Source organism: Acyrthosiphon pisum, chromosome A1 (genome assembly GCF_005508785.2).
Source record: "Acyrthosiphon pisum isolate AL4f chromosome A1, pea_aphid_22Mar2018_4r6ur, whole genome shotgun sequence".
In the NCBI taxonomy this organism is placed as follows: domain Eukaryota; kingdom Metazoa; phylum Arthropoda; class Insecta; order Hemiptera; family Aphididae; genus Acyrthosiphon; species Acyrthosiphon pisum.
In genome coordinates this window covers 46,784,881-46,799,804 of record NC_042494.1, presented here as the reverse complement: position 1 = coordinate 46,799,804, position 14,924 = coordinate 46,784,881, and the positions used below count along the sequence as shown (strand labels likewise).

The window sequence follows — 14,924 nt, the reverse complement described above, 5'->3', positions numbered from 1 at the left end:
ACAAGGCATGTACATATTAATTAGAGGCATATAATTACTACGTTTCGTGCCATTTCGCCGAATCCCATTTCACTGACAAAAAAACCAGTTTTAGGTAGGTATATGGATTGATAACACATCCCATTTGGCCGAATCCTATTTTTCCAAATCTCATTTTGCAGAAAAATCCCAGGCTATAGCCTCATCTGAGCTTGTATAGATATATAGTGCACTAATACACTATAGGCACTAATACACTATAACCGCCCTAATGTGGGAATTAACTCTTACAAAATGCTTACATGCAAACTCGCGGCTACTGGAATTTACATTAAAAAAGCGTGTTCAATTTGAATTCTATGATAAAATAATATCGAAATTTGAACTTTAAATGATTGTTAAAAGAAATCTTGCATAGGTACCTAGGTATTTTTTAATTTTTAATATGATGAACACCAAAAACCAAACATTCACGTTTTTCCTGGCGCTTTCGAAGAAAATCTACTTATTATTAAAGCGGCCAATAAGCATTGGACGAGTATATTTATATTGTAAAAGTAATACCTACCTTTTCGTGTATTATATGAAATAATCAAAATATTAATAAAGCATATCGATTAAATCTGTATCCTTAGCACTCCCACAGATAAAATAATAAATTTAAATATTATCGAAAAAAAAACAAAAAAAAGTTATAGGTAACATGTACCTACATACCTCCTGTTCGTTATTTATAAGTTACCACTAAATTGTTTTGCTATTATAATTAATTAAATATATTGAAATCGTTAACATAATTTTTCCAGTGTGGTGCCTATCTTTAATTTTCTTATTAAATTTAGTAATTTGTTACGTACCTATTAAAATAAATATAATTTGTTTAATTACATATTAAGTGTTTAGATTAAACTATTTACCGTACAGTAACCAGTAAATGACGCATATTATTGTATTATAAAATAATTAATAAGACCACTGATTACTGAATTATTAAACACTAAAATTAGTGGTTGAACGTCCATTGTCATTAAGAGGGGGTGAGTGATAGCAATACAGTAGAACCTAGTCGAGAGTCGAGAGCCCAGTGTCCATTCAGTGATCGGTTACATGTAGTAAGGTATAAAGGTTCTTACGTAGTTTGTGTATTTCTATTTCAAAGTATTTGCAGAATGGATTAATTTTTTTAATAAGGTATGTACATCGACTAAATATTTATTTTTCTAATTATTATTACGGTTAAAAAAAAAACAGTAATATAGAAAATAGAAATTATATAAATGTAGTTGCATTGTGTGTACTGTGTACCCAATAAAAATTTTGCAGCTTCTTACTAACCATCAATATTATTAGCTATTTGGCTAGGTACGTTAATATTTAGAATTCGTAAATCAGATTTTTCAACAAAAAAATTAGCTACTTAAGTCATTTATTTTCATTAATATTCATAAATATTATACTCCTACATAAATACATTATAGAATATAGATAATACTTAACAGTATTTATATTTAATTAGGTAATTATTTGTGCAACTACTAACACATGTGGGTATGTATAGCCACTGAATACATTTTACATATACCTACTTTTTAATAGTACACTTCCAAATTACATAATGTTCAAACATGTCACAAGTTGTTTCAAAATCTCCAAAATCTTAAATCTTTCAAAATGATATCATTTGATTTTTGTCGTTTGAATATTTTTTTCGTAAAGATTTGTAATTCCTAATTAATGTAGTTATATTTAAAATACACCTGCCAAATTAAAACTGTTAGTTAATCAGTATTTTATGTAGTTACTTATTATAGAAAAAAGGGTGTTGTTATGTAGCTACTAATCCAATTAGTAAGCTAAAGCTATTTCAATGTTTTTGACAGTTAACACGTATGACGTTAAATATATAGGTACCTAGCTTATTACTTTATAAGTGTACCAGGTACCTATATTATAATATATAAAATATTGCATGTTGATTGTATGCAGTTTAATTTAGTCTTCTAAATAAGATTAATAAAAATAATTTAATAATTATTTGTAAACGATACAATACTCCAATTTATTTCTCTCTCAATATTTAATTTTGAATATCAAATTAATAATTTACTATCACAAATCATAATACTTATATGTTTGCGTATATTATTCAGACATGAAGCTATATTTACTATTTTCGTATGTGGTGGCATGACCCTGATTATATTTTTAAAAGGTTATTTGGTCAAATGAAACGTGTATTATTAAATACATATTAATACCGTTATAAATATTATCGATATATAAAGGAGAACGTCGTACAATTGATCGGATTCGGACGATTGTAGCACGGCGCCAATAACATAACACTATACCTAGGTACCTATACCCTACTACAAGTATTACGAATGGTCAAGGACGAATGCTGTACTAAAGACATCATCTTTTAACTCAAGAATAATTTAGACGACAGACGTTTATAGTTAATAGTTATTAGATTATTACTTAACTTTTTAAAAATCTGAACGAAATTCCAATGATGTCGTTTTCATTAAATTGCATATTTAAAGACATTTATATGAAAACTAATGGACTCACTAAAAAATAAAAGACAAACATCATCAAATATTGATTTTACAAGGTATAGGTATATATTTATTTTTTTATTGATGCTAAGTCACGGCAGCTGGGCCATTGACTTGTGGTATATTATTTTTATTCTCAATACACACACATACAATTTTGTATATTAAATAATTAGATGTAAAACGTAAATACGTAATATAATTTTATAATCATAAAACATAGTTGAATGGTATGGGTAAAAATAAAAAAATTACACAATTACACAATAATAAATTACTGTTTTTAAAAATAGTAAGTTAGTGTTATGTTCACCATAAATCGTAATTCACTGTAGCCAGTAGGTCTAGTCCTAAAGTTGTCATCTAAATTATAATCAATTATTGTATTAGATAGTTGTGACAAACATCTAAATCATAGGTAAATCGTAAATACCAATAAAACACAGGTAGAATATTTAAACCAAGTTTTTCACTCGAGTGAAAAGGCCATTGGCGCCCAATAACCTATTTTTCATTTTATTGCATATATTTACAAATTTATTTTATTCTAATGTGTAGTTGAATAACAATCAATTATTTTTTTCTTATAAATAATATTTAATTTTTCTTATTTATATTATTTCTTTATACTTAAATTCGAATATTTTGAAGATAGTAAGATTAACTAAATTTAATTTTTTCGTGCAAAATAATAAGAACAATTATAATTAACCAATACTAGAATATACTTATTTTATAATACAACTAGTTAATAAAATGTATTAAAACTCGAAATTCGTTAATTTTAATTTTAAATAAAATATCAAACTTTTACGTTTGTAGAGACATTAAGTAACAAAATATTATCAAACGAGAAAATAAAATGCACATTAGTAATCATAGTAGATAATCATTACTTCTCACCAGTTTCTCATACACGCACAAAAAATTATTATAAAAAGAGTGAAACTCGAAAGATGTGAAAAATGTTAGTTTTATACTTTTATCTGTATTACCTACATGTATAAAATGCTTGATGAGATCATTACGGATTGTTGTTTGTTTTCGATTTTTAATGATTAGTGGCATGTAGAAAAGAGAAACATACGTGTTTGTACACGTTTCATATTATTGATAACAGGAGAAAATTTAAGTCACATATAAGACAGATAGGTATACTAGACCATACTCATTTAGGCTTTCTGTATATAGTTCGATCACACGCATAAATCATATTAAAAATTGTTTATTGCAACCATATTAGTAAAATGTATTCAATAGAAATATGTCTGTAATATGTATTAAATCTTTTTATGAACAAAAAGATATCTTGTACATATGGTCCATTATATGGATACTACTCGTCTACACATAAGAGGTAGGTCTGGTCAGGTCTCATTTATATAACACCAAACGTAGGTATTATATTCAAAATCCTAAAAACCTATACCTATCCACCTAGGGATAATATATTTATAAATAAAAAAAGATAGTCAACCAATTATTATGATACGATGTTCTTAAATATTTTAAATAGGTAAAGGATACTACGAACAACATAATAATATATATATAGGTATTCACCCACGTATTTAAATTATCATACGCATTAAAAAATATAGATCAATTTATTATTAAAGGCATTAAAAAAAAAATACAATGTGTTCATATAGATTATAAGCATATAGCTGCGGTATGTAATTATTGCTTTCACCTTGACTTTTAATAATGTCCTATGTATTATTAAACAGTTTAAATAAAAAACAATATTGATTTTACGTCGTTGATGGTTACTACTTAATATATACTTAATACGTAATACGTAGGTACCATTCATATAATGGCTGATACCTCTATCTTTTAACTTTTTATTCAAGTAGGTACCTATTGCAATTTTCAGACTTCAGTATACATCACTAAAATACGTGTAGGCACGAATAATGGAGAATAGTCAACTTCTAGTATGCATTTGTTCAAATATTATTTCCTGTTTAGTTGTTGACTATATTATATTATTAAATTTAAATTTCATTGGCGTTTTTTTATTCAATCATTTTTTTCTCTGGTTCAGAGGATGTGCTATAAAGCATAATTTAAATCGTTTATCTTATTTTATTATTTTATTGTTGTAAATTTTTTTGTAGCTATATTATTATTGAATGAACATTTTTTAAAAACAAAGAAAAAATATTTTTATTTGCTGACAATACTTTTCTAAAATATTTTTAACTATATAATATAGACTATATATTACTTAGAATATAATATAGATATTATTAACTATTAAAATACAGAAATCCATTTTTTCAGCATTATATCAATTTAACTACCTAATCTATTACTTTTTATAATCTAACTATTTAGGTAGTACTTAGGTAAGTACTTTCATAATAAAGTATAAATTCAAAAAAGCTATTAACGTTACTTCAAAATGTCAAGAAACGAATATCGACAACTAAAATAAATTTTAACTGTCGAATGATCGTGAAGCAGATTTTCAAGTACCTAATTCCGAATACTGGATTGAACCAATTGGTATATTATCCATACTAGTTACCATTTAAAGGCACCAACCGATGACCAAACAACAAATCCTCAATGCAAAAAAAATATAATCCAATTATACTAGCATGAAAATGCCACTATAATTAAATAAAAAATTAAGTTGAGCTGTACATTTGTACGAAATTCATATTATATTATTATGTATATAAATACCGAATACATATACATGTACCTATACAAATTCATGAAATTATAATTAGGTCATCATTAATCATGAAAGTATACAAATTAAGAAACGCAAACGCAAACATATCTTGGAAAGTGGAAATCATATATCCGATTAAGAATTATGAGATGTTTATTAACGAAACAATAAAATGAATATACAATATGTAGTATAAAAAGTAAAAATAATTATTGGGTAGGTATTCAAATTTCATTTCTTATGCTTATTGGCCAAAATTGAATACAGAATATTATATTGTATATATTTTATATTCGAAACATTTCTTACGAACTAATAGCTGAACTTATTATTATAAGCTTCGTATAAATAAAATTATTTTTTTTAAAAATATAAAATAAATTGCTAATCGAGGCAATATTGATATTGATTTTGTTAGTAGGTTTAGGTATACATTTTTATTTTCTATTAGATAAAATGGTTATAATATACGATTATAGCTCATAACTTTATACCTATTATATTAAAAAATACAATTTATAAAAAAAAAAACATTCATTTTCATTTCATTTCTTGTCTTAACACCGTTTTTTTTAAAAATATATTACTATAGTAATATCATGTTAAATCATAACTAATTTGTTATTCAAAAATAATGAATTTAGGTAATGATTAAAATATTACTTTTTACTTTTCTACTGCGTGTATATGAAAATTAATACAATTATTAATTGCGGGTACATTACAAAATTAGGTCATTTTATCAAAGAAATTTTATCAGTGAATAATTTACATGGTTTATCTTTACACGTTTGAATAATCTTTAGTCACCTTATGTTTTAGATTATTATGGCTCTAAACAAAACAAGGAATGTATTAATTGTATACATAATTTTTTTTTCATATAATACCTTGTTATATATTTAAAAAACCCCGGTTCAATACAAAAAAATTAATACTAATGTAACTTTATTAGTTTCTAACTTGGTATTTAAGATGAACCATTTGCATACAAAAAAATTTTGAATAATTGGTTAAAAACCATTATTTTTTTTAACTCTTTTAACAAACTAGAAGAATATATCATATAAAAGTATTTTTCGTTCATTAACTACAACTAAAGATACCAACAAAATAAGATGTATGTCCAAAATTTAAATTAGAGATCAAGTGCTACATGCAATTTCGTTCCACTTTTAATACTTTTCAGTAAATAGTTAGTTTGCCTTATCCAAGTATATTTTTTAGGAGAGAAAATCAAATGTTCAATACTTTTTAATGCCAAATTTAAAATGTTTTTAAACTATATCCTGTACTACCTCTTTACTTGCAGATAATATAATATATAAGAGATGAGACTGTATAACAAATAATAATTACTTTCAAACTATTGGTTTTACTTAAAATCCAATTGAAACTGAGGCGTAAAAAATAAATACCATAAAATCTGACAACTGGGAGGATCATCACCCCCCCCCCCAAATTTAGCACCGTGCCAGCAGTAGTCTAACTTAGTAACCTAGAGTTAAGTCAAACCCATTTTTCATCGCAGTGCGCTGATTTTAACATAATATATTATTATATAATATACATAATGCATCAGTGCCATGCGAGGGTGAAAGCGTAGTGAGGGTAATAACATTGAAGAATACAAACCAGCATATTAATATAAAATAAAGTAAATTACCTACTAACCAGTGTCCAGTTATCACAAAAGAAAAAACGAATAGTCGCATCGGAATATTATACGAAAATTGCCTATCTAATACTCCTTAATCCAAAGGTATCATTGTATTAATGGTATGTAAAAATATATTATCACGTATTCACGTAATATCTGCTGCAAATCCATTGTGAATCATCATATTATACAGGAAACCGAGGCAATAATAATTAATAACAAATTTTAGTGTTACGTGGCTGTATATTTTCTTACCTACACATACGGCCACATGCCAATGACATGAGTTGTCCATACGAATACCGGAATACCTATAAAGGTTAGGTTATTAATAATATAATATGTACTATGTAGGTAGTTCATTTGTATACAGTTTGTCAGTATACCATAATACTTCCTAATATTCTTGTAAAATTAATAAATTATCAAAATGTAAACATAATGTACTTTATATTTATAGGAAATAATTGAGACTGTTTGAGTATCTTAAATAATAATTTATTACTTATTATAAATGACATTTATATCTAATATCATCTATGATATATAAATGTACCTAATACCTGGGTAGTGGCTACTTACTAAAAAAATGAGTCAAACATGTTAGGTGAGACAATATTTTTCTAAAGATCTAACATTTTAAGATTTTAGTAGACCGACTATACTCCACCTTTTACATTATATTTCATAATATAATGAATTAAATGAATGATTTATTTTTCATCTAACACTTTCTGCAGTGTCCAAATTTGTGTGATACAGGAAAATTAAATATTAAGATAATATTATACTATTATATTACAGCTATATCATTATTAATTCTCCTACAATATGAACTTATTTTTAATTATTATTATTATTTTGTTGTTATTTTTTAGATTCTCAACATATTATGCAGTTCAGTCTGTTAACAACATGGTCACGTCAAATAGTAACGTTCATTACTGTGTGTGCAGTCTTCACAGCAGGTAATAACTACAATAATGGCGAAGACAAATCATAATAGATATAAGTGAACTGGGCCCATTTTTTTGTGTTTGAATTGGAAAGGGCCCATCTTGAATTTTATCAAAATAGATATACTATTTTTCCGTGTTTTTTTCATTTACTTATTTGGACCGACATTTTATAAGCGAAAAGGGCACATATCTATTTTAATTTTAAATCCCAGTAGACTGTAGCCCTCGTACAAATTTCGAAAATGACTCATCTCGGAAAACTTAATCAATCTCTTTTCCAATCAAATTTCTTTTTAAGGATATTATATTACATGGGCATAACATTACATAATAGTATGTATTTAAATAAAATTGTTAATAGTTAAGAGGATGTCGCACCCGCATGTGTTGTCTCTGTCTTACAAAATATGTACAACATACCTTCATAAAATAAAACTTTTCTCGTACCATATTTGTTTTAGAACTACCAAATTTTCACAACATGTAAAGAAGAACTTTATCTGTGCAACAGCGTGCTTTTATTTAATAGCACTATCCAATCATTTTTTATATGATTTTTATATGATTTTATATTTTTTTGGTTTTTAATGAAAAAAATCAAATGTTTAGAAGCAAATAACTTTTATTGTATTTATGTTATCTAAAATATGGGCTGTTGTATAAATATTTTTCCATCTTATATGTTCAGAAATTTTGGAGCCACTACTTCAAACACGTAAAGTTAAATGTTGTCCCGCGCAAAACAGTTTTTGCTATGTTAATGTTGTACATTTGTAAGACAGAGACAAGAAATGCGGGTGTGACATCCTCTTAATACGTACATAACACATATTTCTCAGACATTACATACATATCATAACCTCATATATTATTATGACATTAATCATCATGCTTTTTTAATCGTAGGTGTTCCAATAGAAAAACCACTAACGACAGCACCACAATGGACAACTCACAACATGTCCATATGGGAAGACGTAGTATTATTGAGCTCAGATTCCAATCATCAGCCGTTGCTAGTGATCAACCAAACTGGTGTTTACACTGCCCCAGACATCGAAAAAATGGAAAACGAGACATTAAGAAAGTTTCAAATATTAAAAGTAATTTATTAAAAAAAGAAAAGTTTTTTTTTAATTAAATAACTTTAATAACACGTTAAAATAATTAATTTTAATTTTAAGTGAAGAGCATCGTTAATTTTCAATATATGTTGTACATATTGATATAAATGGGTTAATAATATTAGGTGTGTCAAACATTAGTTTCCAAATGAACACTTTACCTTTACCACTTCTTGCTCGGTGGAGGGATTCTTTTAAAACTTATTACCTACGTAAAACGTGTTATTATTAGTTGATTTAGAAATCACTTATTTTCGTGTATAATTATATTGAATTGTGTAAGTTTAACAAATAAATTATCGGTATGGCTCGGGGTGGCGTGGTGTTTGCATTCAGTCATGCATGTGCTCTGAGCGTACGCACCAGCCCGTGTCTCTAGTTCCCGGATGGGTGACCACCCGGGATTTTTAGTGACAAATCCTTCCCACACATACACACACGTGTTTAAACCCACAGTATCCTCCCCCACAGCAACGGGCTAATGACCACAGTTGTCGTAATTTAAAATAATAAAAAAAATTATTGTTATTTATATTTACGTAATACATCAAAATTAAACGTAAATGTGTATTAAACGTCTTTATTTTCTCTATATTCAGGCAAATTACACAAAGTATTTCTATGACGTTAATGGCGGAAAAAATAAAGAAGACAGTCGAGCTTCGCGGGCTGCGCTGCCTGGGTTCGTGGACAAAGCATTGCAATTACTCAACTTAAACCAGGTCGTGGGCGAGGTGGAAACTAGTGTCATGTCTAAAATGTCATGTACCGCTTGTAAAGCTGGCGCTGGTCTACTACAACACTATATAAAACATGGTAAAACACGCGATGATATTGTAAAGATTACCTACCAGTTCTGCACGAGCTTTAAATTACAGACGCCACGTGTCTGTGAGGGCATTACAGAACTATTTAGTGTAAGTCACTTTAACGATAATTGTTGAATAACAATATAATAATATGTGTAATAGGTATGAGATACCTAATATGCGTTATAAATAATTATAGCTACAACTATATGGTTAATTAATTTACTAACTTTAGGGTGAAGTGGTTTACGTTCTACAAAGAATAAATATCGGACCCGAAGAAATCTGCAGTTTTGTCATTGGCGACGCATGTGGAGATGTGTACAACCCAACACACGAATGGGATGTAGTTTTTCCTCCTGTTCCCAAACCCACTCCGAACGAAATTAAAACATTAAAAGTAATATATAGGTAGTAAATAATAAATATTGTATGCAGTATTAGGTATACTATGGACTGTGTGTACCTAACACATATTTTTCCAAACATATTTAAAACACGTACCTAGATAGTAGATACCATTATACCAAGCCACTAAGGTATTAATATAACTTTGTCAAACTAAAAATAATTTAAATATGACGATTTTTATCAGTTTCAGTGGGTAAAATATTTCAAAACTGAATAAAAATACAATATAATTATAAGGTATTTATAGGTACCTACAACCACCTATAAAAAATATGAAAATTGTTGGTTTAAAACTTTAAAATCGTCAGTATCATTGGTATATGACATACAGGTTTAGGTAGGTAGGTACCTATAACTAAGGTAAATTATTTTCACTTTTGACATCTTATGTACTTCTAATCAAACATAAAATATCATAAATAAATTAAAACGTAGGTATCTCCATTAAGGAGCCTCGCTACTGCTGTCAATTTTAACTCAAAAGACCTTTAGTTTTGACAAAATTAAAGTTAGTTTACGTTGTCCGATTTTAATTCTAAAATAAAATTTCAACTCATCAGAAAATTATCTATAGATGACACTTTGTAAAAATTAAATCTTATATTATTGTGAACTGTAATTGAAAACTTGAAAACATTGATTTTTTCAAATCATAAGACGAAATTAGAAATTGCCTAAATGTTACCCCTGAAGAGGACGTCGCACCCGCTGTGTTGTCTCCGTCTTACACACGTACGACATAGCAAATTTTCGTTTGCTAGTTTCAATAGGGTACTGTCAATTTTAATTTTAGAGTGAATTGACCTATTATCAAACTTTTAGGTAACAACATTATCTATGCCCTTTCGTTGGTTTTTTACGATATTTTAATTGTTAAGTGAGTTATCAGTATGTAAAATATTAATGTTTGAAAATGCTCATAACTCACTTAAAAATTAAAATATCGTAAAAAACCAACGAGAGGGCATAGATAATGTTGTTACCTAAAGGCTAAAAGTTTGATAATAGGTAAATTCACTCTAAAATTAAAATTGACAGCACCCTATTGAAACTAGCGAACGAAAATTTGCCATGTCGTACGTTTATAAGACGGAGACAACACATGCGGGTACAACGTCCTCTTAATTAATAGCCGTAGCGAAGTCTCTTAAGAATCTTTCGTCATACAAGTAGAATGTTAAGTTACTATCCATAGGTAGTCCACAGGGAATAGATATAGATATACCATGGTAATTCGATCTGTACATTTAAAAATTATTAGTAACCTTGAAAATTTTTAGGAACCAGTTCCTCAGTTCAAAGTTCTCCATTTGTCCGACACCCATTTCGATCCATATTATGAAGAAGGAACAAATGCCGATTGCAACGAACCTTTATGTTGCCGTTTGACCAATGGCCCAGCAGTTAGTCCTCAAAGCCGAGCGGGAAGATGGGGAGACTACAGAAAATGTGATACTCCTAAACGAACCATTGACAATATGCTTCAACACATTGTTGCTACACACACTGTAAACGAATTAAGAATAAATCAATTGTAAAATCAGGAACTGAAAATTGACATTTTATTTAAGGACATCGATTACATCATTTGGACGGGTGATCTACCGGCACACGATATTTGGAACCAGACAAAAGAAGAAAACTTGAGCATATTAAAGGAGACTGTGGCGCAGTTACTCAAAATGTTTCCTGGAATTCCCATATTTCCAGCACTTGGGAATCACGAAGCAGTCCCGGTGAATAGGTACTTATATTATATACATACTTCTACATATTTTCCATTATGCCAAACGATTAATATTGCGCGCTGAAAGCGTAATATTCGAATTTTGGACAATTAAAATGATTTTTATGATCACAGACCAATGGCTATAATATTGTGTATAAATATTATTAATCTAATGTTCAGTTTTCCACCGTCTTCGTTGGTGAACAAACCCGAGTACGCCATCGACTGGCTGTACAGCGAATTGGACACACAATGGCGACGTTGGTTACCGGGGTCGGTGAGCAGGACCATCAAACGTGGAGCTTTCTACAGTGTATTGGTCCGGCCTGGGTTCCGCATAATATCGTTGAACATGAACTATTGCAACAATAAAAATTGGTGGCTATTGATGAACAGCACTGATCCTGTCAAAGAACTCCAGTGGTTCATATACGAGCTGCAGAATGCCGAATTCAACGGTGAAAAGGTCCACGTGTTGGGACACATACCACCTGGGCATCCGGATTGTTTGAAAGTCTGGAGTCGGAACTATTACGCCATAATCTCCAGGTGGGTTTTACATTAGAATTATATTGACCGGCCCCACAATAATTATGGCACCTAGGCACCTAGGTGCCTATAATGAACTGTAATGACTATAATAAATAACTGGGTATTAATTATTATTATTATTATTATTATTATTATACTATCAACTATTAGGTAACTATCATAACTATAGATATTATTTTTTTTACAAAGCGTACTACCCTACCTAGGTACCTAATTATTAGTAATAATACTTTATTGATCAAGTAAGATTTACGAGCACCAAAGTATGCTTAGGTGTATAATGAGTAATGACTGTAATAATGTTGTTATAGAACAAAATATTATGTATATAATATGTATATCTACATAGCACATGGGTACCTTTCTTGGTAGGTACCTACCGATTAAATAATATCAAAATATAAATTAAATTAAAAAATAGGTAGATCGTAGGTACATCAAAATATTTATTATGAATTACTCGGTCAATGTTCATTAGACATTTTATATAATTAAAATAACATTGTGTACAATTTCAAATTGAATTGAAGATAAATAGGTACATACCTACCAAAACCAAATTACCCAATATTATGTAGGTATATCAATTAAAAAAAATTCCATATAAATGTAAAAGTATAATTATTACATTAAATTAAAAAATAAACTAAATTACAGAGTAAATATTTATTTCAATAGGTACGAAAGCACAATTACAGCTCAATTTTTTGGCCATACCCATTTCGATGAATTTGAACTGTTCTACGATACACAAGACCTTGGTAGACCAGTAAGCATAGCGTATGTTGGTCCTTCTGTCACTCCATACTACGATCTCAATCCAGGTTACAGAATATATTATGTAGATGGGGATAGAGAGCATTCAACCAGAGTAATAAAATTTAAATTATTCAACTTGCAAGTACCAAGTGAACATAATATTTACTAATCTATCTGCAGGCAGTGCTGGACCACGAAACATGGGTGATGAATTTGAAAGAAGCTAATTTATACGACTATCCTATCTGGCAAAAATTATATTCTACACAAGCGGCATATAGTCTACCTTCATTGAGGCCCGAGGACTGGGATGTGTTTATAAATAATTTAGCTGAAGATCAAACTTTATTTGATCTATATTACAAGTAAATATTACACTGTGATAAATAATAATCAAATTGTATTATAAAATATATTAATGATTTTTACAGGCATTACTGGAAAAACTCACCAACAAGACCTGCATGTGATGCAGAGTGCAAAAAACGTATGATATGTGATCTCAGATCGGGCCGTTCGCATGACCGAAAGATCTTATGTCAAGAAATTGAGTCACGTATTGATGCTGGTTCACGGATTAGTTGGAGTGCGTGGCTTTACAATGGGTTCACAGCCTCGTATGTTTCTCTGATATCTATACAATATTATTGGGTGCCTGCTATAGTTCCATACATGCCAGTCAACAAAACACAGGGCTTGAACTTAAAACTAATGCTATACTAACCGCTATACCTGCTTTTTAATAACTAAACACAAAGGAAAAAAATATAATATTTTCATTTTTACTATTTCTAAGAGTGACAATGGTCTAAATTCTAAGGTGACGGTCATCTGTAACTATCACTGTATATTCGCCTACAGAAATCTTCTATTTATTGGTGAGTGGGTTAATTTTAGTACCTAATAGAAATACTTTAATAGAAAACAATATTAAGACAAAATAGAAAAAATATATATATAAGTATAATATTGTTAAATACAATTTTAGTATTTTACATATCTACTCTCATAATCTTTTAAAATCAAAGTAGGTACCTACCTACTAAATTATTTCATATCTTTAAATAAGCTTTAATTTAAAAAAATAGACAGTTCTATTTTATTTTATTTATATATTTAGAATTTGGGTAACATTAAATAAATAGCTAAGATATTTGATTAATTTACCAAATAGTATGCATACAAATATTTTTTAAAAAAAAACCAAATTAACTATTTATATAAGTTCAGCGTAAAATATATAACTGAATAAGATACTACTAGATATTTTTATGACAATATTATATTATATAATCTATATATTTTATCTATTAAATAATGTTAATTAAGAAACAAAACATTTTACTGAAAACTATATTTATCAATAATATTGTTTGAAAAACTACAAAACAAATTCAATTTTGTCTTAAAAATTAAAATTGTATTACAATATCATTCCTATACAGGCTGTTCCAGTTCCACATGTTTAAGTTATAATTATTTAAAAATACAATTTATGTTTGATCCAAATGATAAATAAATAGCATCTAATACCTAATAATAATGAGAAAAAAAATTGACTTAAATGAATTATTATCAATTTCTAAACAATTTGCAATGGTTCTGGAACTAACTGTATTTGGCTGTTAATTAATAGTTATGTTAATTATTGAATACTGCGTATAGTAGTTTTATTTGTACATGCCACATGTT

General features: G+C 28.4%; 1 protein-coding gene across 4 annotated transcripts in view; it reads left to right on the top strand.

Annotated features, from left to right (window-relative positions):
* Positions 1–14,924, top strand: part of LOC100165015 (sphingomyelin phosphodiesterase) — a 32,208-nt gene that overhangs the window by 16,622 nt on the left and 662 nt on the right. For 2 of the 4 annotated variants that reach the window (XM_016801321.2, XM_003241853.4), the window contains exons 2-11: positions 7,768–7,857; positions 8,755–8,951; positions 9,572–9,889; positions 10,017–10,181; positions 11,473–11,700; positions 11,764–11,936; positions 12,102–12,470; positions 13,152–13,344; positions 13,413–13,597; positions 13,664–13,849. In XM_016801321.2, the coding sequence (XP_016656810.1) occupies positions 7,768–7,857; positions 8,755–8,951; positions 9,572–9,889; positions 10,017–10,181; positions 11,473–11,700; positions 11,764–11,936; positions 12,102–12,470; positions 13,152–13,344; positions 13,413–13,597; positions 13,664–13,849 (2,104 nt within the window). Of the gene's footprint in view, positions 1–956; positions 1,171–7,767; positions 7,858–8,754; positions 8,952–9,571; positions 9,890–10,016; positions 10,182–11,472; positions 11,701–11,763; positions 11,937–12,101; positions 12,471–13,151; positions 13,345–13,412; positions 13,598–13,663; positions 13,850–14,028; positions 14,111–14,924 lie in introns of those variants that run through there. The other 2 variants (XR_001678842.2, XM_001942619.5) reach the window with 2 other exon arrangements.